The sequence below is a fragment of the Miniopterus natalensis genome, chromosome 6 (genome assembly GCF_054644295.1).
Source record: "Miniopterus natalensis isolate mMinNat1 chromosome 6, mMinNat1.hap1, whole genome shotgun sequence".
Classification (NCBI taxonomy): Eukaryota; Metazoa; Chordata; class Mammalia; order Chiroptera; family Miniopteridae; genus Miniopterus; species Miniopterus natalensis.
In genome coordinates, this window is record NC_142086.1 from 67,102,645 (window position 1) to 67,124,056 (window position 21,412).

The 21,412-nt window shown below is 41.7% G+C and overlaps 1 protein-coding gene across 2 annotated transcripts in view; it reads left to right on the forward strand.

Moving 5' to 3' along the window:
* Positions 1–2,626: 2,626 nt before the first annotated feature.
* Positions 2,627–21,412, forward strand: part of GOLIM4 (golgi integral membrane protein 4) — a 66,253-nt gene continuing 47,467 nt past the window's right edge. For both annotated transcript variants that reach the window (XM_087818336.1, XM_016215739.2), the window contains exon 1: positions 2,627–3,118. In XM_087818336.1, coding sequence (XP_087674462.1) covers positions 2,932–3,118 — 187 coding nt within the window. In that variant the 5' untranslated portion in view covers positions 2,627–2,931. The remainder of the gene's footprint in view (positions 3,119–21,412) is intronic.

Sequence of the window (21,412 nt, forward strand, 5' to 3'; positions counted from 1 at the left end):
ATGCTAACCTAGCCAGATGTTAGACTGAGCTGTGCAAATATGGAGCAGAAATTCTGGGCAATGGCTTTGATCTTAGCTCTGCTGAGGACAAAGTGGGACTTTTTCCATGGCAGAACTGAGGGAGATGGGACTTTAGAAACCCAGGGGTTTAATTCCACAGAAATAAAGCTTTCTACAATATCTCATCCTTCCATAGGGGGCTCAGGAAAATCTTTTTCATTGGGCACTCCAAGAAGCCCATGGCAGAGAGCACCCAACCATTAGCAAGGCTATATAATATTTACATGACAGAACAAAACCCTAAAACTTCTTTAGATCTCTTTAATTTTAAATTTGGTTCTCATTTTAATGGAAGCTGTTAATTGTTTAAAAAGAATGAAAATGTTACTTTTACAGGATTAAGAAACGGAAAGGACAGGATACTGACTTGGATCCTAATCTTATGAGCTCCTAATATTCTTTATGATCTAGAAGGTCCTAGAGCTATCACAGTCATTTTGATAAACTTTAGTTTCTTTTTTTACCCAAACGTGAGTCTTAATACATATGGGCCTTGACTTACAATGGCTCTCGATTTACAAAGTTTTGACTTAAAATTGTTCGAGTTAAGATTTTTTTGATTTAATGATGGTGTGAAAACCACATGCATAATAAATTACATGAGATATTCAAACTTTATTATGAAATGGGCTTTGTGTTAGATAATTTTGCTCACTTTATCTGATATCTTTAGGCTAATGTAAGTGTTCTGAGCACCTTTAAATTAGCCTAGGCTAAGTAAGCTATGATGTTCTGTAGATTAGGTGTATTAAATGCATTTTCGACAGGATAATTTCAATTTACGATGGGTTTATCAGGACATAATCCCATAGTAAGTTGAGGAACATCTGTACTTAATGTGTCTGTGACAAGTGAGATAATGTATTTGTACATGAAAGCATTTTGAATGTTATACTGTAAGTTATTTATTAGGGAAAAGCACATTCCAAGCACACTGTTTTCATGGTAGTTTAAATTTATGTCACAGGCTAGCTAGGTTGTAAATTCAATTTATTTTATGGTTTTTAGCATCCTTTAACTTCAGAGCCTACCTAAAAAATTCTGCACCAGGGACTGTCTTTATGTTGTATTTGGCTAAACAGATCTACCCTCATTTTGAGCGCTCACTGGCCGTTATTGATAGTGATGACTAAATCCCAGTTAGAATATGATTAAAATTATGCAGTATGTAATAAACTCCACGACACTACTGAGGCATTTGAGAAATAATGTACTTTCTTAGAATTCAGGTCAAGAGCAGAAACAAAATTATTTATGCATAACCTCAATTTTCCCCTCTCAAGTACAGAGAAAGAACAAATGCACTACGGATTTTCTTTGGAGAGGTCTGTGTTTATTATGTTTGTTTTACTTGTTTTTACATAGGGAAACTTTGTTGGCCTTTAAAATGTAATTTAACAATGTAACTTATTCCTCCCGCCCCCCCCCCCCAATACAACAAATACATATGACAAAATGAATAGGTACTCATTTCAGCCTGTAAGATTTGTTTTTAAGTTATTCTATTTGCAGCCAGGGGAAAAAAATATGAGATCATTTCTTTCCCCTCTGCCAAAGGCAAGCTGATTTCCCCAACCCACGTGGACAGCTGAGCAGCAAGCCTAGCGCGCTGGAGTGCCCGAGTCTCCCGACGCGCCCTGCCATCTGCGGGCGCACCCGCACTCACAATAGCGCGCACGCGGGATGGGGCAGGACGCAGCTGGCGCAGCGCCCCGGGTCCCACTGCGGAGGCTGTGCTGACCCTGTAGCCATCCCTTGAGTCTATCGCGTTTGCCCACTGAGTAGGAAAACAGAAAGGGCACCCGGCGGAGCAGAGCTGCTCCCATCCTTTCTCTCCCATTTTTATACAATGTACTCCTCTCCCAAGTGCTTTCCGAGTGCTGGATCACACACTCCCTCGCTGGCACACTCACACACGTGCGCGCCGTACCTCGCCCAGCTGCAGGCCGGGACAAGCCCCGGGCGCACTCCAGGCGCCCCGCCCCAGGCTCCGCCGCCTCTCGCCACCCACCCGCGCTCCACGTGGGCGCACCCCGGCGCCAGGCGGCCGCGCAGCCCACGAGCCCCTCGCCGGCCCCGCCGCGGGAGGGAGGGCGCGGCCCTGGGGTCCGACAGACAAAGCGGGCGTCCAATCGAGCCCGGCACTGCCTCCCCGAAGGGTGGGAGGTGCAGCTGGGACGGGCCCAATGAGCGGGGAGCCCGAGTGCGACTTCCTCCGGGAATCCCGTTGGCCAGAATAGCCGGGCTGTGGGTGACACGTAAGTTGGGTGGGGGAAGGCGGCGGCGGCCGAGGCTCCGCAGCCGGGTCGGTGACAGCGGCCCGCCAGCCCCGAAACCCGGGCGAGCGCCCAGCGCCCGCTCGTCACCCACTCCCCGGGGGCCGCGCGCAGCGGCGCCACCTGGAGCCCGGGTCCCTTTGTTGGGAGCGCAACCCCTCCTTTTGGTGGCAGCCAAGTCGCGCTGTGGGAATCGCCGCGAGGGGGCGGGGAGCGGCCAGGGCGGGACTCCGAGTGCCTCGGGGGCAGCCGGGCCGAAAAGTGGGGCGGAGGGAAGCGGGCGGGCGGCGTCTGGGCTGCGGGCGAGCGCATCCCGCTCGGAAGCATGCGGAGGGCCCCCTCCCGGGCCCCGGCACTCGCGGAGAGCCAGCCTCGCAAAAGTTTGGCGGCGGCTCCCGCGGCGGCGTCGATGGCTGCGCGCCCCGCGGCGCGCGGGGGCTGAGCGGGCGCCACTTCCCCCGCGGCCCCGCTTTTGTGTCTCGCGTCTCCTCCCCATGCTGCGTCCGGCCACCTCCTGCGGCGGCCGCTGCTGAGGCGCTCGCTCGGCGGAGGGGGAAGGGACGGGGGGCGGCCGCGGCGCGGCGCGGCGGGGACTATGGGGAACGGCATGTGCTCCCGAAAGCAGAAGCGGATCTTCCAGACGCTGCTGCTGCTGACCGTGGTCTTCGGCTTTCTCTACGGCGCGATGCTCTACTACGAGTTGCAGACGCAGCTGCGGAAAGCCGAGGCGGTGGCGCTCAAGTACCAGCAGCACCAGGAGTCCCTTTCAGCCCAGCTGCAAGGTACGGTTAACGGGACGCGCGGGGCCGGGGCCAACTTTGTCCCGCGCCTCCGCCCCGGCTGCAAAAGTGGTTCTGATGAGCGCTTGGCGCTGAGGGTGCCCCCTCTGGCCTCCGGGGACATCCGGGGGGAGCCCCGCGGCGTCACCGCGCCCCGAAGTGTCAGGGGAGGTGACATCCCCATTCTCCGGGTTCCAGAGGCGCTGGCTCTGAAACGGGTACGCCGGCGCCCGGGCTCGCGGGCGGTGGGCGGCGGGGCCGAGCCCGTGGCTCCAGCACTTGTCAGAGGCCCAGCTGCAGCCCTGGCTCCGCGTCTGGGTGTTTGCTTTGCGTTTGACGTTGTCAGTAGCCTAAGAAATGGGGAGCTGGGCAGCGATTTCTCAAACCGTGCAGCTTTTTCAAGGGAAATTAAGCTGTGACCCAGCAGCCCAAAGGAATGGCCTAGTCCAGTGGAAACGAGACCTGCTAGTTTCTGTTAACTTTGTAGGGGGACTTTAGAGATGGTGGGTATGTTGGGAAAGACCACGCTGCTGCTGTTCTTACCATCCTGCAGGTATGTGGTGTTTTTTTTTGGGGGGGAGGGGGGGTTCTTTGTCTGCCTGAGTAACATTTAGTTTATCACAGGTAGGGGTGTGTGTGTGTGTGTTTTACAGTCAGCCTTGAGGAGTCCAACAAGAGAAACACAGTTTTTCACTTTGCCAGACAGAGCGGACAACTTGAGCAAGACCTGCAAAAAGACAAAGTTCCTACCCTTCTCTTTTCAAATCTCATTTAATGTAAATTTCAGAAACATAAATGATGCATGACTGCAAAGTAGGCAGCTGTCCTGTTAAGAGCATAATCATCCTAGACATATATTTTGAAAGCTCTTCCTTGTACTTGGGGCTAGTTTTCAACACTTGTGCAGCCCTCTCTCCAACCAAACAATAATAATAAAAAGCTGTGAGTAGTGAAATGTTGACAGTCTTTGCTGATAGTGCAAATCTAGCTTATTTTATAGGACTAGGGAGATACAAACTGACTAGATGTATCTGTCAGTCCTGTGAATACAAATATAAAACAGATACCTTTTCGTTGCTTCAGTTCTTTTGAGTGTTTTTTAGTAAAACAATTAAGATGGGAGAAAATAACACAGCTGATTGCTTGGTCTTATTTGCTTTTCCCAACTTAGTAGAAAGGAAAGTATTTTTAGTTTGCTGAAGCTACATAAACCATAGGCAGTGAAAATATGTGAGCTGGGCTTAGTTCAAAAGGAAAACCTGTTTTGGTACAGTCTTAACTTAAAATTTTTCTTTAAACTTGCGGACATTTACCCATGAATTATATTGTTGGTATTCAAAAGTGTGGAGATGTATAGATATATTTTTACTTATTTATTTAGATGATATCAGCAGCTTCCCTGTGAAGTTCAGTGCAGTTCGACCAAGAAACAAATTTACTGTCAACTAATAGTACAACGGCAGGGCTGGATTTTCACACTCCTGGCTGGTAGGGACTTGCGTGGTGAATTCTGTGAGCTTGGTGCCTCGGCCCCTTACTTCAGGGGACTCATGAGAGCAGGTGCTATCATGTTCACCAGAACATCCCCAGCACTGCACAGTGCCTGGCACTCAGGAGGGGATCAGTGTATAGTTACTCAATCAACAAATAAAATTATCCTAAACCATGGTGAGAAAATTAATCACATGCTTTCGCAGGCTCCGCTTCCTGTCTCTGCTTTGTGAAAAACCAGGCAAGTGACAACAATGAAATATTTTGCCCAAGTAGTGCGTTTGCCTTAACTGCCAATACTGGAACTTTCTGGCCAAGACCCTGATTTCTGAGACATAGCCTTTATTTGCAGTGTTCCATTTTGAAAATCAATCTGAATTTCTTTTATTTGCCGCCTTTTGGTGGGAGTGGGGGAGTGGAAACAAAAGACTTAAAATACACATTTGCTTTGGAGCAGAAGACAAAATGTAGCTAGTTTGAATGTGTTGACTTAAAGTCCATTTCTTAATTTACTCTTTTGCCGTTTCCTCTTGAGCTGTGATGTTGTAACAATTAGAATATGATTAAGCATGAAGACTTGTTTCCCAAGCAGGCTACAATTTCCTCCCTTTTAGATGATTCCCAATTGACTTCTGTAGCATTTATTTTGGATTTCACATCTGCAGGCCATTTAATGAGGATTCGCTGATGGTATGTGGGTTTGCTTCCCTTTTCCAATGACAAATGACATTTTTCTCAGCAGTGCTATGTACCACCTGCATTTGTTTTTAGGGCATTAAACTCTATTCTTAAGACTTGTTTAGTTTCATGAGATCTCTTGATCTGTCTTGGATTAAGATCAGTGTTAATTATGAGTGGCCCTCTATAAAAAATATGACTCTTGCCCTGACCAGTGTGGTGTGGTGGTTAGAGCATAGGCCCCCACACAGCACGGAAGGGTCACGGGTTTGATTCCTGGTCAAGGGCACCTACCGGTTGGCTCCTTGCCCCTGGTAGGGGCCTGTGCCGGAGGCAAACAATCGATATGTCTCTCTCCCTCTCTTTCCCTCCCTTTCTCCCTTCTGTTCTCTGAAAAGCAATGGAAAAAATAACCTTGGGTAAGGATTAACAAAAAATAAAAAATAAGAATAAAGAAAATAAAAAGTATGACTCTTGAAATGTTTATAGTTTGGTCCTATAACCTGAAGGTGGTGTACGTTTGTTAAGTGAGTAGAATGACTTCAGCTGAAGAATGGGTTGTATTCCAGAGCTTACTTTGAACGTGGGTTACCTCTCCCATCCAGTGCGTTTTGTAGAACAGTTCCCTAAACGGGGGATGGTGGGGCAAGTGCCAAGACAAGGCAACCCTCCCCCCACTAAATATAAATACTTGTATCTGTCGGCCTATGTTTTTACTGACCTGTCTGCCGTCCATACTGTACTTTCATGATGCTGAGGAGTGGGGCGGGGGTTACTGTTGGCAGAGGCATACTGACAGCCTTCGGCCGGCAGTGTTTCCTTAGCCTTTTAAACATTTTTAAACTCCCTTCAGGTGGGCCATGCACCATTCTCTGTGTCTACACACCGAGCTTTTCGGCTTGGACTGGCCATTGGAATTACCTGGGCAGCTCCCAGACCAACTAAATCACCCCCCGTGGGGGCGGACCTCACCTGGCAGCCTCCGCAGGCTAGGACAACGTGCTGCCAGGTGAGAACCACAGCTCATAGTCTTAGTCCCGAGCCACTTCACACAGTCACTTCACCTGCTTGGCAGCAGTGCCACTTAAGGTATTTTTTTTTTTCTTTTTTGAGCATGTGATTCAAATTCTAGTCCTGCAACTTTTTATGTGAACGTGGACTTCACTTTTCTCATTTATACACTGCAGATTAGAATGACCCATTTCACAGGGGTATCGTGAGGCTAAAGTAGTTCTTATAAAGCTGGTAGCGCATGTACCTGGCACATAGTAGGTGCTGCTCATTAAAGATTGGTGGTTACTGTCGTCACCATCCCTGTTAGAAGTTGATATTTTATCTCTTTCTCTTCCCAGGTTTGTCATGGGTAAAAATTTTGAAATTCACAAAATTTGTTTTTGTAGTGAGCCACCTCCCTTTACTGTACTGATGTGAACATCAAAGAAGATAGGTGAACTGTCGTAAATGTGACTCCTTTACTCTGGAGAAGGGACTTTCCTTCACAATTTAAATTTAGAACATGGTTAATGATTAACTCCTGTGTCATTTCAGATTAGGAGAGGGGGTAGATCTGGAAGAGAGATATAACTTTAAAGTTTTTAAAAGTAGGAGCAGCGCTGGCCCGTGTGGCTCAGCTGGCTCAGTTGGTTGGAGAGTTATCCTGTGCTCCAAAAGGTGGCGGGTTCAATTCCCAGTCAGGGCACACACCCAGGTTTTAGGTTCAATCCCCGGTCGGGGTGCGTATGGGAGGCAACTGGTGGTGGTTTCTGTCTTGCATCGATCTCTCTCTCAAAATGAATAAAAAAAAGGTAGGAACAAAGTTTCTCTCATTCCTAAAACACTATATGACATTATTGCAGTGCTCTTGGTCTTCCCAATTATGACCGGAAACCATCAAGGAAAGGTTTATATAATGTTTTCTATGCTCCCATTCCAGATTAGTGTATCACAGCTATTTAAAACAAAAACAAACAAAAAACTTCTAGTGTTTCTAAGGGTTATATTGTGTGTGTGTGTTTTTAAGTTAGTTGCCCTTTGCATTGTGTGCCCCTAGCAGGTCTACTTTGTTTTCAGTCTACCTTGAATCTGCTTTAAAAAAAAAAAAGCCTCCTTCAGCTCAGAGCCAGGCTTTTTAAATTCTTTTTTTTCTCCAGTGACCAGTTCCTGGCATATAGCATGTGCTCAGTGAATAGTAGGTCTGTGGCTTTTTGGTGTTTTCTCTCTGCCAATGAATGGGCTTTATATAGGGTGGGCAGTGAGGTGTGGTGGATAAGAGCTGAGAAATCAGAGAGCTTGTATTTTATTTCTTGCCCCTCTCCCCCACTTAGTGGTGTGATCTTGGGCAAGTTACTTAACTTCTCTGAGATTTGTTTTCATCATATGTAGTAATCAGGATAATAGCGCCTGTAATAGGTTGTCATGAGGATCAATAGTGTTAGCCAGTATATAATGCTTAGAAGGCTGTATTTGCATTTGGGCCTATTGGGCAACCTCATGACCCACAGAATGGTTCACAGACCTCAGTAAGTTACCCACAGGTGTGGGCAGTGCATCGTAGATATACTCATTTTCAAGGGCAAAATTAGGACTTAGAAACATCAGTTGGATGTTATCTAGTAAATAAATCTTTTCTCTGAAGTACATCTTGCAGCTAAAAGGAGATACTTATCAAGCTATTTTTGTTTCATTCTGTTGTGTTTAAAAAATAGAACAGAAATACTTTCTGGGTTTAGTCGTTTTTATTTGTATGTAAAATCCTGCCTTAAAATCCATTCCCTGAACACAAGATAAAAACTTCTAGATACTTTTGAAATTTTTCCTCCATTAAGTATTCTGCTGAATATATGTGATTTGCAAAAGTATCTGATTCTCCACATTGTGTCTGCCCCAGTCATCCCTCTCAATGGGAACGTGCCACTCTCAGTTGACCATGTAAGAAAATTGCTAATTATCTGTGGAGCCTTTAGTTTAAGTACCAGGTGAGTTGAAAACCTTACCTTGAATTTTTTAATTTTTATTTTCTCCTGCTTTTTCAAATATAGTTTCTTACGGGGCTGGGGCACAAGACCAAGTTTCAGTGACTTTAGGACTGAGTGAACTAGAGTTGGGGAAATGGCAACTGAAGCTGCTGTGGACCAAAATGCAAAGGATTTGAGAGAAACCGGAGGAAGGGAGAGAGAGAAAAGGGGACTAATCTCAGTTTATGATTTTTCCAAGCATCGAGAAAGATTCTTGCTCACATATTTATATCCTGAAAAGAAACAGGAACTAATGAAAGGAGAGTGGGTTTGGCATCAGATACAGGGTGAATGCAATTCTGGTGTTTGCCAGTAGAGTGACCTTGACCTCACTGAACTTAAGTTTCTTCATATTTAATTGGGGATAACAATGACTGTCTTGTACACTTGTATGGATTAGAAGCAATACACTTAAAGTGAACAACATGAATCCTGGAGCGCATTACAGCTACAATTATTAGGTGACCAGGACTACCGTTGTTGGATTAGTAGCGGGCTGGTTATTTGGCCACCGTTTGCTGCATCTAGTGCAGCAATTTTCAACCTTGTTCATCTCATGGTGCACATAAGCTCATTACTGAAATTCTGTGGCACACCAAAAAATGTATTTTTTGCTGATCTGACCAAAAAAATGAGTATAATATTGATTCAGTCACACCAGATGGCTATTGTGTTGGCTGTTGTCATTTTTTAAAAATTTGACAATCTAAGGGAAGTCAGTGCCCCTGACTAAATACTAGTGAGGTATTGCATGTTTTTTTAAAAAAACATTTTTAGTGTTTCTTAAAGAAAGAGGAAGGGAGAGAGAGAGAGAAATATCAATGTGAGAGTGAAATACTGATAGGCTGCGTCCTGCACATTCCTGGGAACAAGCCCACCACTCAGGCATGAGCCCTGACAGGGAATCGAACCCGCAGCCTTTCGGTGCGTGGGATGCCGCCCACCAGCTAAGCCACAGCAGCCGGGGCTCGGGTAGTGCATGTTTTAAAAATTCTTGGGGCATGCCAGTTGAAAATCATTCTGTTTTTTCTATTGTTTTGACCCATTTTTGGGGTAAGAAAAGACCTGAAAATACTTTACATGGTCGCAACTAAGAGTTGCTGTTTTTCATTTTGACCACTAAGTGTTGTTGACATCGAGGACAAAATGTTTTTACAATTCTTTTGCCAGCCAGTGGTTTGCGGGTTTTTAGCTTTGTTTGGAAATGAAAGTTTTATGTGTCATATAACTTTATTATAAAAGAAAAATGACAAACTATATTTTCCTCTCAAGCTACTATTTGAAGTGAATTCATTATGATAGAACTTTGAAAATGTATTTGAAAGAATGAAGTTGTTTTAAATACATAACATTTATTGAGTGTCTACGGTGTCCAGGTACTGTGCTAAATACATTACATGCATTTTCTCACCTAACAGTGACCCAAGCACTTTAATGTGAATGAGCAATCTGAGGCTCAGAGGCCTTCATTAACTTGCCAGTGCCAAGGTCAAATCCAGTGAAACTGAATTTAGAACCCTAATGTGACTTCCTGGCTCGTGTTCTTGCCACAGTGCTCCGTTGCCCTCAAAAATTATTTTAGTGTTTCATGACAGTATTATTGCTTTTGAAAAAGTAGGTTAGGTGGGTCATATGAGAATTCAAGATAAAATTTAGAGTCAGAAGTAACAGCTGTGATTATTTGATTTTCAGAGTGTAGGACATTTCCTTCTGTTATGAAAGATGATTTTGGTTGATACTGAGTTGATTTTAGGTGGTATGGAGATGCTGCATAAAATAACATAAAAAGTGTCCTTTTGAATTCCCTGTCAGTGTGTTCTTGACAAGTCAAGTAGAAACTCTCAATTTGATGCAAGAACCTATCCCCTAGATAAAGTTGCCAATTTTTCTCAAAGAGAGCAGATTTCAGGTAGCCAGCAGCCTGATAGCTAGAATTTAATAATTGTTTTGCTGTTTTATTGCACTTAAATTTTACAGTTACCATCTATTAATGTCATGGAAGTCACATTTTTTTCATTTACGATGTACTAACGTAAAGTTTCCTTTCAGAAGTTTATTTTAGGGGAAAAAGTTAATATGCGGCAACTCACAGTACCTCTACAGGCTTTGTGTGCATAAAGATGTAAGAACTCACATTTGGAGTACCTGCATGAAGTTTAGGAATGCATTCACTGTTCAAATCTGATATAAACACTGAATTTTACAGTTACGAAAACAATCCTGAAGCACTTCCATGTGTCTCAAGCTAAGCGCAGAGCCCACGGCACCCTGGCTTCCAGTGCAGCATAGCGCTCCTGCACAGTGCTCTGCGCGCTCGAGACCGGCAGCACCCTCTTCCTGGGTAGGACAGAAATGGGAGTTGCTATTTTTAACAATGCTGTGTCTTTCTGAATGGTGTATTTGTGTTCTTTGTTTTTATTGGCCTGTGAGTGCTTATCCAGAGGACATGTCAGTCATTGCCCTTCACTAATAAGCCTCACTAAATAGGCTCATAGCCTGGAGGGACTGGGCATGAAATAAATTGCTCTTTATAACAGTATGACATTTAAAAAATATATATTGCTTTAACAATTTTTCATATATAAAATGTCACAATATGATAGATATTGAATAGAGAAGTAAAAGATACGCTGTCATTCCGAAGAAACAGGCATTATAGAATGTTTGAATGACACCATTTCCTTTCCTTTGAGAGTAAGTGAATTTAAGAAAAATCTATAAATATTTTAGGAGAGATAAACATTCCATTTCCCATTTCCCATCCCATTTAAACCCCTTTAGGTGGAATTTTTGTTACAAACAAACATACAAAGTCTACAGATCAAGATATTCAAGAGAGCTTTGTTTGACATTGCTTATATGCTCTCGACAATGTCTTGATGCTATAAAATTAATATCCTAAACTTACATTAAAATTGGGAAGCTGATAATTACTTGATTATTTAGTTTGGTTAGTGTAGAACAGTCTATCAAGTTTTACATTGGTAAGACAATATTATGAATTTATAATTTCTGTTGTGTCAATCTCTCAACCTATTAACAAACATTTCAAGATAATTTTTGAAAGGACTTCATATCCTTTTTAAAGGTTTGATGCTATAAAACATGTTAAATTTTACTGATGTCAAACACTGCTTTTATTACAAGATGAAAAATAAATTCTCTGTACTATATAGGTGAGCATCTGCTCAAAATCCAAAAGTCATCTACGTTTGATCTGGGTGTGGGTGAAGCTCCTTGGGTATAGTTTCTCCAGGACAGTTCCTCTTCATCTACAGAACTGTGACACTAAAGAGTCGAGTTTTCTGACCTCAAAACAACAAGTGTACAACAGTGGGGCAGGCCTAAGATGCTTTCATATTCTTGTTCATCAAAGCAGAAAATCCAAGGTATGTAGGAACCACTGGTTCATAGCAATTCTGAAATCCGACTGGGCAAATGGTCCTTGACTAGGTTTTCAGGCCTGGGAATAATTCTCCATGGCTGTTGATTCTGTCATTTCAGCTACTGGTTCCACTCTCTGAGTCATCCTTTCTTTTTCATGAAAGATAGTATGTGCCTGCAGCTGAGTTTTCTCAGCCTGTGTCCTGCCATTATATCTTTTGGGATCTCTGGCCTTTTTGTATCTAGCACTGTCTCTGTCCCTTCAGTCCAAACTGGCAGTTTCTGCAAATAATATTTTCTCCAATCTTTTGTGGGTCTCCTCTGAAACCTGTTGGCGTTTACTGTTCGACAAAAACCACACCCACGTGTTTCTTGGAGACAAATCCTTCTCTTCCTTGGGCTTCTGCTGAGACACAAGAGAAACTACGCCCTTTAACTTCCCGAAGGCCTATTGAAAGGACCTGCAAGCCACACCCTTAAACTAAATAAGTACTCTGAGACACCACATTTCCAAGGTCTTAACAAGGATTTCAAAAGCCATACCCTTGGTTTCATCTTTAAATATATATGTATATTTTTAACAGTTCACTGGAACTGATCTTTGCTTGGGAGCTATTTCTTAATTTTAGCAGTTTGTTGTCTAGAGAGGCCGAGAATGTTCGAAACCATGAAGTCCTCCCTCCCTTCTGTTTATTAGTTGTTTCCTCAATTTATCTTCTCACAGTTTACTATAAATAACAAGAAGAAACCAGGTAGCATCATCAACATTTTGCTGGGAAATCTTAGATAAACCACACCATTCATTTTTTTACTTCTCATATACCTGCAAGTGACTGCAGGTCCCATAGCTATCCGCAAGTGTGGGTGTTGTTAAACCTTCTGCCACTACATAATTTCCAGCTTCCAGTAAAATTTTCTTCACTTTCATTTACACCTTTACTAGCAATCTTTTCAGACTCCAGAATTCTGTGGACAGCATGTTCAAGGCACCTTATTTTCTACTCGCACTCCTGTTGAGGCCCCCTACACAGTTCCAAAGCTGCTCCCTCCCACCTTTTCGATTTTTGTGACTGCAGCACTTCACTTCCAAAATCTGTATTAGCTACCCTGTTGCATAGCAAATTATCCCTAAATTAAATTGCCTTAGAGCAACAAATATTATCTTACAGACTCTGTGGGAAAGGAAACTGGGCTTGGTTGATTCTCCCAAGATCTAGCATGAATGTCACATGATGAAGCTCCTGACTATGGTTGAAGTCTTAAAATCTGTGTCAGAATTCCCAATGTGGTTGCCGGCAGGCCTCAGAAGGCCTGCTTTCAATTCTGCTCCTCTGGGCCTTTTTGTAGGAGTTTCCGTAGTGCCAGCGTGGAGCTTACAATGGGATAGCTCCTTGCTTCAGGGCATCCAAGAGAGTGTGCAAGAACCCAAGATGAAAGGAAAAGTATTTTTAATAACCCAATCATCCTGAAAGTGATAAAACATCACTTCTGTCCTATTCTGTTTATTAGAGTTGATGACTAAGTTCAGCCAATGCTTAAGAAAAAGGGTTTTGTGAAGGTATGAAAAACAGAAGCTGAGGATCATTGGGGGTCATCTAAGTAGCTGAGAATGTCATTACTTTCATCGTTGGCGTATCATTACCAAAGTCCTCCTAAGCTAACATTTATTTGACACTTGCTATGTACCAGGTACTGTTTTAAATTGTTTTCTTGGATTATGAAACATAATGCTTTTGAAAAAAAATGTTTTGCTGCATATTAAAATGTGATTTATCATTCATTTTGAAGTATATTAGGAAGAAGTGGCATTTGAAATCATGCCTTCAGAAGGAAATTATCTGGTGTCTAAACCACCTGACGTGGAAGAATTAAAAGAGAGTTCCAGGTAACTCTCTGAAGTATAATCCCAACTAGTAGGCTGTCAAAAGAAAACCCAAAGCGGAAGGTGTCATGTTCTTGGGGAATTTCAAAACTCATTGATAATACATGAAAATTCCCCACTCCTACGCAGGACTGTATTTCACTGGCAAGTACATAAGAATGCGGTGTTGTCTGTTCATACAGTGTTTTCACATGCTTCTGAAGGTTCCTTCTAACTTTATAGACTGCAGTCCTTGGTGAAGACCTTGGTATTTGATAGTCAGAAGATAATTTTTTATAGAGTTTTACTGATCTTAGATAGTTGGTGTGGCTCAGTGATTGAGCATCCACCCATGAACCAGGAGGAGGTCACGGTTCGATTCCCGGTCAGGGCATGTGCCTGGGTTGCAGGCTCGATCCCCAGTAGGAGGCAGCTGATCCATGATTCTTTCTCATCATTGATGTTTCCATCCCTCTCTCTTACTCTCTTTGAAATCAATAAAAACATATTTAAAAAAATATATTAAAAAAATCTTTTATTTAAAGAAAGCTTTAATTGCATGACAATTTCAACTTGTTTCTCCATCCCTACTTTGAAAGCCAATTTTAAAATATTGCAGTATATGAGCATTCTTTTTTGATATTAATTAAATAAAAAATAGAGCATAAGAGTATATTATGAAAAAGTCATTAAATGTTTTCTGAACAGTTGTAATTCCAAATTCATGGTATGACCTCACTCTTCTAAATATATTTTGGTAGTTAGAAATACATGAGATAAATATTTCTACTTTCCTTTGGGCTTTCCTAAACACATTTCTGTAAGAGATTGGCTTGGGAAGTGGATAGAGAATATTTGGTCAAAATGTGTGAGGCCATATTCCATTCAAGAATTAGGGAGAGTTCTGTTCTTGTCAGTGAGACGTTACTGTTGCATTTCTGTGGAATCAGTGATTGCCTCTCTGCCCCATTTCTATCTGTGTGGGTGCCAGGTGGTTGCCATGATATTCATTGTTACTTTATGTCACTATGGGCCATGAGTCTCCTGTGATGTGTGTTCTCTGTTCTCTGACCCAGAAATCAAAATGGCAAAAATTTCCTGCATGGCCCACACTGTATTGCTAACGTGCAGTGTGGTTCTTAGGGAGATACACAGGTTAAAATGTTGTTTTTTAACATGCCTTTTGCTCCCTGGGTTGGTTAGGGTCCATATGGACTGAGCTAAAGGATGCTCTTTTCTGTCAAAACTGTCCAAGAAAGCAGCAGCTAAGAGTTAGCTAGAATGATGGTATTTGTGAGGACTTGTGATTCCCTGTATATACACCCAAAGAAATCTTCATCTGAGGTCCCATGGTAGCAACACTTTGAGTAGAGGCTGTGCCTTTCAAGAAAGGCTGCTTTGTTTTTATTTTTGGCCTCCAGCTGTTCTTAAAACTGCCTCATACCCAGCAACAACTCATTCCTAAGACCACATCGTGGGTCTTGCCTGTGGCCCTCTCGTTCTTAAGGGTGGCATTTTCAATTTCAGACCCATGGGGGTCCATAAACTTCCTGAAAATATATGTCGCTTGGTATATGTGCCATTTTCCAAGACAGAAGCCATAGCTTTAGCAGATTCTCAAAGCATCAGTGACCTGAAAAAGGTTAAGAACCACTGCTTTAGGGCAAATTCCTCTTTCTGAGGTACTTTTAAGTCCACCTTGGAATTTGACCTTCCTTGGTCCCATCTCATGAGCCCTTCAGAAAGTAGCTGGCTTTGTAATGGGGTGTCACTACTATTCCCCTAAAGCTCTAACCCACTCCACACCCTCAAATTTAAGAAGAGTTCTTATTAAAAACCTAAGTGGCATTTAATTGTGCATTCCTAGAATCCATTAGTAATTACTTCATAAAGAAAGCAACATGCCTTGCAATAACATGAGAAATTTATACTTTTCAAATTGCTTTATAGTCATGATATCATTTGGTCCTGAAAACAACCCTGTGATATAGAGTAAAGCAAAATATGCTATCTTGTGACCAGTTTAAATTTGGGGAAACAAGTCACACAGCCAGCCAGTGACACACTTGGGATTAATGCTCCAGTTGCTTGAATCTTAACTCAGAGCCCTGACTAATCCTCAGTTTCCAAGGCTCCCTTGCCCTGCAACTCACTATAACGAGGTTTTAACAGTATTCACAGAACAGTTTCTTTCTGACTTTGCCTCTCGGAGGGAACTCTATCCTTTACAGATTCTGTCAAACAGTAATATTCCCAGACAGTGACTCACCTGGACTAGAGATCTCATCTCCTTGGAGTCTACCTACCAGCTCCCACCTCTTCCCATCCGTATGTCCAAGGAAGGTGCTGATGGCTGCTCAGGCCACGGCTTCCTGCTTCACCTCTGCAGCTTTCCGCCGTCAGTGGTGTGGTCGCCTCGCTCCTTTTTGGATCTCACATGCCCTGGAGTATCCAGGCAGGCTCTGTGGAGGTCAGGTCCCAATGTACTAAGAGTAGTAGTCACTGTGGTGAACTTGGCTTCACCACCCTTGCCATCTATCTCTCTAGCATATTGTCCGTGTTCAGAAATTAGGGCCTTGGGTTGTTCTTGACTGTAGGATAATTCTTTTTTGGACTTCTCTGCATTCTGGGGTGTAGACGGGGCTTAAGGTCACACTAGGATCCCGCTACTTTTCACCACAGACTGTCCCCTCCTTCTAGCATCTGTGGCTTCGTCTTGACTCTAGGGGGGCTTCGAAGCTCACCACTCCACTGATTCTCCAGCTGTGTATTTTAGTTTCCAGATGTAGAAGTCAGATCACTCCTAAATAAATCATAGACTGGTGGAGCAGGAAAGAATGTTTGTAGAGCCCAGGTTGCAAAGAGCAGCATATGGATATGTTTTGGTTTGGCCTACAGTGCTCTGAAAAATTTCACAGTAGTTGTCTACAAGGAGAAAGATATTTTATGTAAACATCCAATTTCCAACTTTGAAGCCATGAGATTGCTGGACTCCAGGCTGCATTCCTGTGTCATGAATGGCTCACGTTTTGAATGGAGCATGTGGGCTTCAGTTGGCAAAATTTCTCACTGGGGATTCTTTATCTTGGTTTGCTTTAGTTTGTCAATGAAGAAAGCGAGCCTCAGAAAGATCGAATGACTCGACATCTGTGCTGTCCAGCATGGTAGCCACTGGCCATGTGTGGCAAAGGCACTTAAAACGCAGCCAGTGTGATTGAGGATCTGAATTGTAGATTTTGACTAATTTAAATTTAAAAGTTAAAACTGAAGTATTGTGAAATATTTTTCTGTCCAACACAACTTTATTGTTTTGGTAGCACTACGGTTCAGTTAACTGTTGTGTTGTGTTAGATGTTATTGGTGGATTACAGTATACTTATATTTCTACTTTTTTTATTTATTTGAGGCTGCTAAAAATTTAAAAATTACAAATGTAATTCACAGTGTATTTCTGTTAGACCACGCTGACCTGGCAGAGCTCACACAGCTGGCTGGTGGCAGGTGCTGTATTTTTCGGCAGATACCCACAGTCCTAACCATGTTTTTCCCCATGACTAAAGTGGTACCCAATTTTTCTTCTAATTTGCAAAACGTTTTCATTGTCACATATAATCTCACAAACTCCTATAGGAATTTTTCCCTCATTTTTATGTGGTACATGATACAGAAGTGATTTTATATAAAAGAAAATTTAGCTTCCTGTATTATCATCTATATAATAAAGGTAATTTAAAAGATAATATTCATGATACATATGGCTACTTTTAATTTTTAATACAGTCAAAATGACAGTGTGTTTGCTTTTGGCACAGATGCATAAAATAGGTAGTCTAAAATTAGTTACATATTGTAGCTTTAAAACTAGACAGAATTACTTTGAGACCTAATATATTGAGTTCTTATATTTGACAAGATAAGATTCAAACACTTCACAGATAAAACATTGGACATGTGAATAGTCTATTCAACTCTAACATTTCCTTTTTTTGACATTTTTGTTATTGAACTATGAATTGTAACATATATACATAAAAGTGCACAAATTATAACCATACAGCTTGATAATTTTCACAGACATTTGTGCACCAGCCACCTGATCAAAACACACAACAATACCAGCACCCTGGAAGTTTCCTTGAACCCCTTTCAGTCACCAACTGCCCCCACTGCCTAAAGACAGGTCTCCACTGATTAATTTTGCCTGTTTTTGAACTTTACATAAAGGAAATCAAACAATATGTACTCTGACGTCTTTTGCTTAATATTGTTGGTGAGATTCATCCGAGCTGTTACCTGTAGTTGTAGATTGTTCGTTGCTATTGGTATTCCCGTTGTGTAAGTCTGTCACAATTTATCCAGGTTAGTATTGACCGACATTTGGGTAATGTCAATACCTGCTGCTATGTTCCTTTGTGTTTTTATTTTTTTTCAAGGACTAGCAGTTTCTATTTTTTAAAATATATCTTTATTGATTTCAGAGAGAGGAAGGGAGAGGGAGAGAGAGAAACATCAATGATGAGAGTCATTGATCGGCTACCTCCTGCAGGCCCCCAACTGGGGATCGAGCCCGCAACCCGGGCATGTGCCCTGGCTGGGAATTGAAGTGTGATCTCCTGGATCCTAGGTCACTGCTCAACCACTGAGCCACGCCTGGCCGGGCAAGGACTAGCAGTTTCTTAATGTACTTCATGACACATTTGAGTAAGATAATGCAATTTAAGGACTGTTTTGAGAGCATTTGCAAAATTGTTACCTAATTATTGCCTCTCTCCTAGTGCTAATTTAACACCCTTATACACACTGTCTGTATGTGTATTATTAGTATAAATTTAACAGTATGACCAAAAATAAAAGTAACCAAAACTTAATGTTCAAAATACAAGCATTGGTATCATTGTTAAGTCAGTGATGAGCTGCCGAAGGCACTGCCCAGATCTGAGCTGGCTTGTCTGTTCTCTCCACCATCATTCATGCGCATCTAATACATTTCCCCCCCATATCATGTAAAAGGGTCATTTTTAAAGTAATTAATTTGTTTATTTGAGAAGAAACTATAACAGGTCCTGTTACTGACTTCTGCTGAATTTATTTGCTGACGCATTTTCACAATCCCCCTGGTTTGGGAACACTGCCTGTTGCTGGAAGGGTCCAGAGTATAACTGAGCATTCAGGAAGAATATTATGGAGTTAACACCCGATGGGTGCTAAGCTAGCCTTCAGAGTTCTTCCAAGTTACAATTTTGTGATTTTTAAATCTGAGCTGCCAGCTTAAGTGAACAGTAATGAAAATAAGAAGTACCTGTAGAGACTCATGCTCAGCAATTTGTTGAAACACAGTAAATTTCACAGTGTAGTTTTGCTTTATTGTATACAAATGGCAAAAAGGGGAAAATGTTCTTGGAATTGATCCATGGAAATCTCCTAAATATCACCTTCATAACCTGTGATCATTGAACTTGTGTTAGGCTACAGTTTGTCTTCATACAAATTATGCTAGAAAAAATTAACTAATGAAATATTTGTTTGAACAAAAATTTACTCCACATTTTAAATGAACAGATTTCTAAATGCTTAGGAATATAAAAAGGAAAAATATCCTCCTAGACAAAGAATTAATGGCTGATTCCTATCTAGTGATTCAGGCAGGCCCTAAAAGTATTAGAACTCAAAAGCAACATAGAGGATAGACTGACAGCTGTCGGGGGTGGGGTGGGGTTGCAGGACTGGGTGAAAAAGGTGAGGGAATTAAGCAAAAAAGAAAAACTCATAGACACATGATGATTACCCAAGGGGAAGGGGGTTGGGGGTGGTAGAATAGGGTATAGTGGGGATAAATAGTAATGGAAGGAGACTTGACTTGGGGTGGTGAACATACAATACAATATACAAATGATGTGTTGTAGAATTGTACACCTGAAACCTATGTAATTTTATTAACCAATGTCACCCCAATAAATTCATTGAAAAATTATACTTACTGAATTCTTCCTTAATTCAAGCATTTTACTCATTCCCGTTCATGGGTACATATTTTGGCTGTGACTTGGCCATTATGGGCTGGGCTAGGCTGGGCCCAACTTGTCTGGACCCAGGCGTAGACAACAGGTTTTCAGTTTCAGGCAGACTCCAAATACCTCCTTTCTGTGACCTGTGCTGAAAGGAGTTCATCTACCTGAGGGTGCTCTTCTCAGGGTGGATCACAGGAGCTCAAGAGGGCGAGTGTTAACACGCGATGTCTCTAAAGCCTGTCATTTTTGTCTGCATCCCATTGGCCCAGCAAGTCATGTGGTCAGTCCCAACACTAGTGGGTTGGGATGCAGAAGAATACCCTGCCCACAGCAGTAAACGCAGCGGCATGCATGGCAGGGTGTGGGTGTGTGATCACAATAACGAGGGGGTGGAGAATTTGCAAGGATGATCCCATCTATCATAGTCAATTTTGAAATAAAGGAGAAAGTTGCTTTTACTTAAAGAATCCTTTTTGCAGTGATTTGGTAGAGACTTTTAAAAAGGTTAACATTAAATAGCATCATTTTAGTCATATTTGTATTGTCTTGGCAAAGGGTATGAATTTATAACAAATAAACACTTAGCATAAATGCTAAACAAAGGGCAGTAAGTTAATATCTTCTTTTATTCAACAAACTTTTCCTGAAGCACCTATTGTCCAGAGACTTTCTTGGGATATAAATTTTATTATACAGGTGCTGATATCAAGAGATAGAATGTAAAAAAAAGTATCCTTTAAAGTTAAAGGCTTTTCTATTGGATCCTTATGGCTCTGCTCTCTCAGTAACAGAGAATAACTAGAACTTCTCTATCAAAGTTATTTCGACATTCAAGGTGCTGATTTCAGTAGCAAAAGCGGATGTGACAACACATAGGGTTTACTTTTATACACTAACTTATGTGGGTAAAATAAAAAATGAAAACAGTTTAGAACATGGACCCATGGATAGATTTAGGCATTTAAAATTTTTTGTAGATTTCTTGTGGACATATGTTAATACTTGGATTTTTAAAAGAATTGTTGCCTATTCACTGTGATTATTTCATAAAAATATTAAATGAAAAACATTTTTCCATTAGTATTTACTTGAGGGTTTTAGCACTTACTATGGCAATTATATATGTTTATAACCAAGACCTTTGGGGGAAAAAATGTGGAAAATTTATAGAGGCAGATGCTCTGTGGCTCTTTTTGTCGTCAGTCTGTTTTTGTTTTGTTTTTTTAAACTAATTCGATTTTAGGCATTTCTTTAAAACACCCTTACTTTTCAAGTTGTACATTTATTAATTCCTTTTAATGTGTGATTTTGTGTGTGTGTGTGTATGATTGTATAAATGTGGGTGGGTGACTAGTAAGTTACTATATTAGCCTTCTTTAGTAAGATAATCCTAATAGCAATTTATTTATATTTTCACTTTTTAAAGTATGATTCTTCGTGGCTCAGCTTGAGAAGGTCAGAATTTTCTCCTAAAAACAGGAAGCTGAAGGTGGGTCCCTGGGTACGCAAGTGTGGCTCTGATTTGGAATCGGATACTTCCTGGGAGTTTTCCTGACATGCTTTGGGTGCATAGAACAGGAGAAGAAGTAGGAAGAGACTTTTTCCCTCTGCCAGGCTCATTTCTGTACTTTTTGTGAACAGTGCCTACTCAGAAAATTTTCAGAGTAGGAACATGTAGGTTCTTGTTAAGACCTAATAGGTAAACTGGTGAAGAGTCAGCCAGTTACCAGTGTACTGTTTGTTTTCTAACTTAAGTAAATACTTCTTCTCATTAACTTGTTTCTTTGGAAAAAAGTTGATGTGGAAAGAAAATCTGGCTTTGATCTTCCTTGTTTCTGTTTTATTACTTAATTTTTATTTA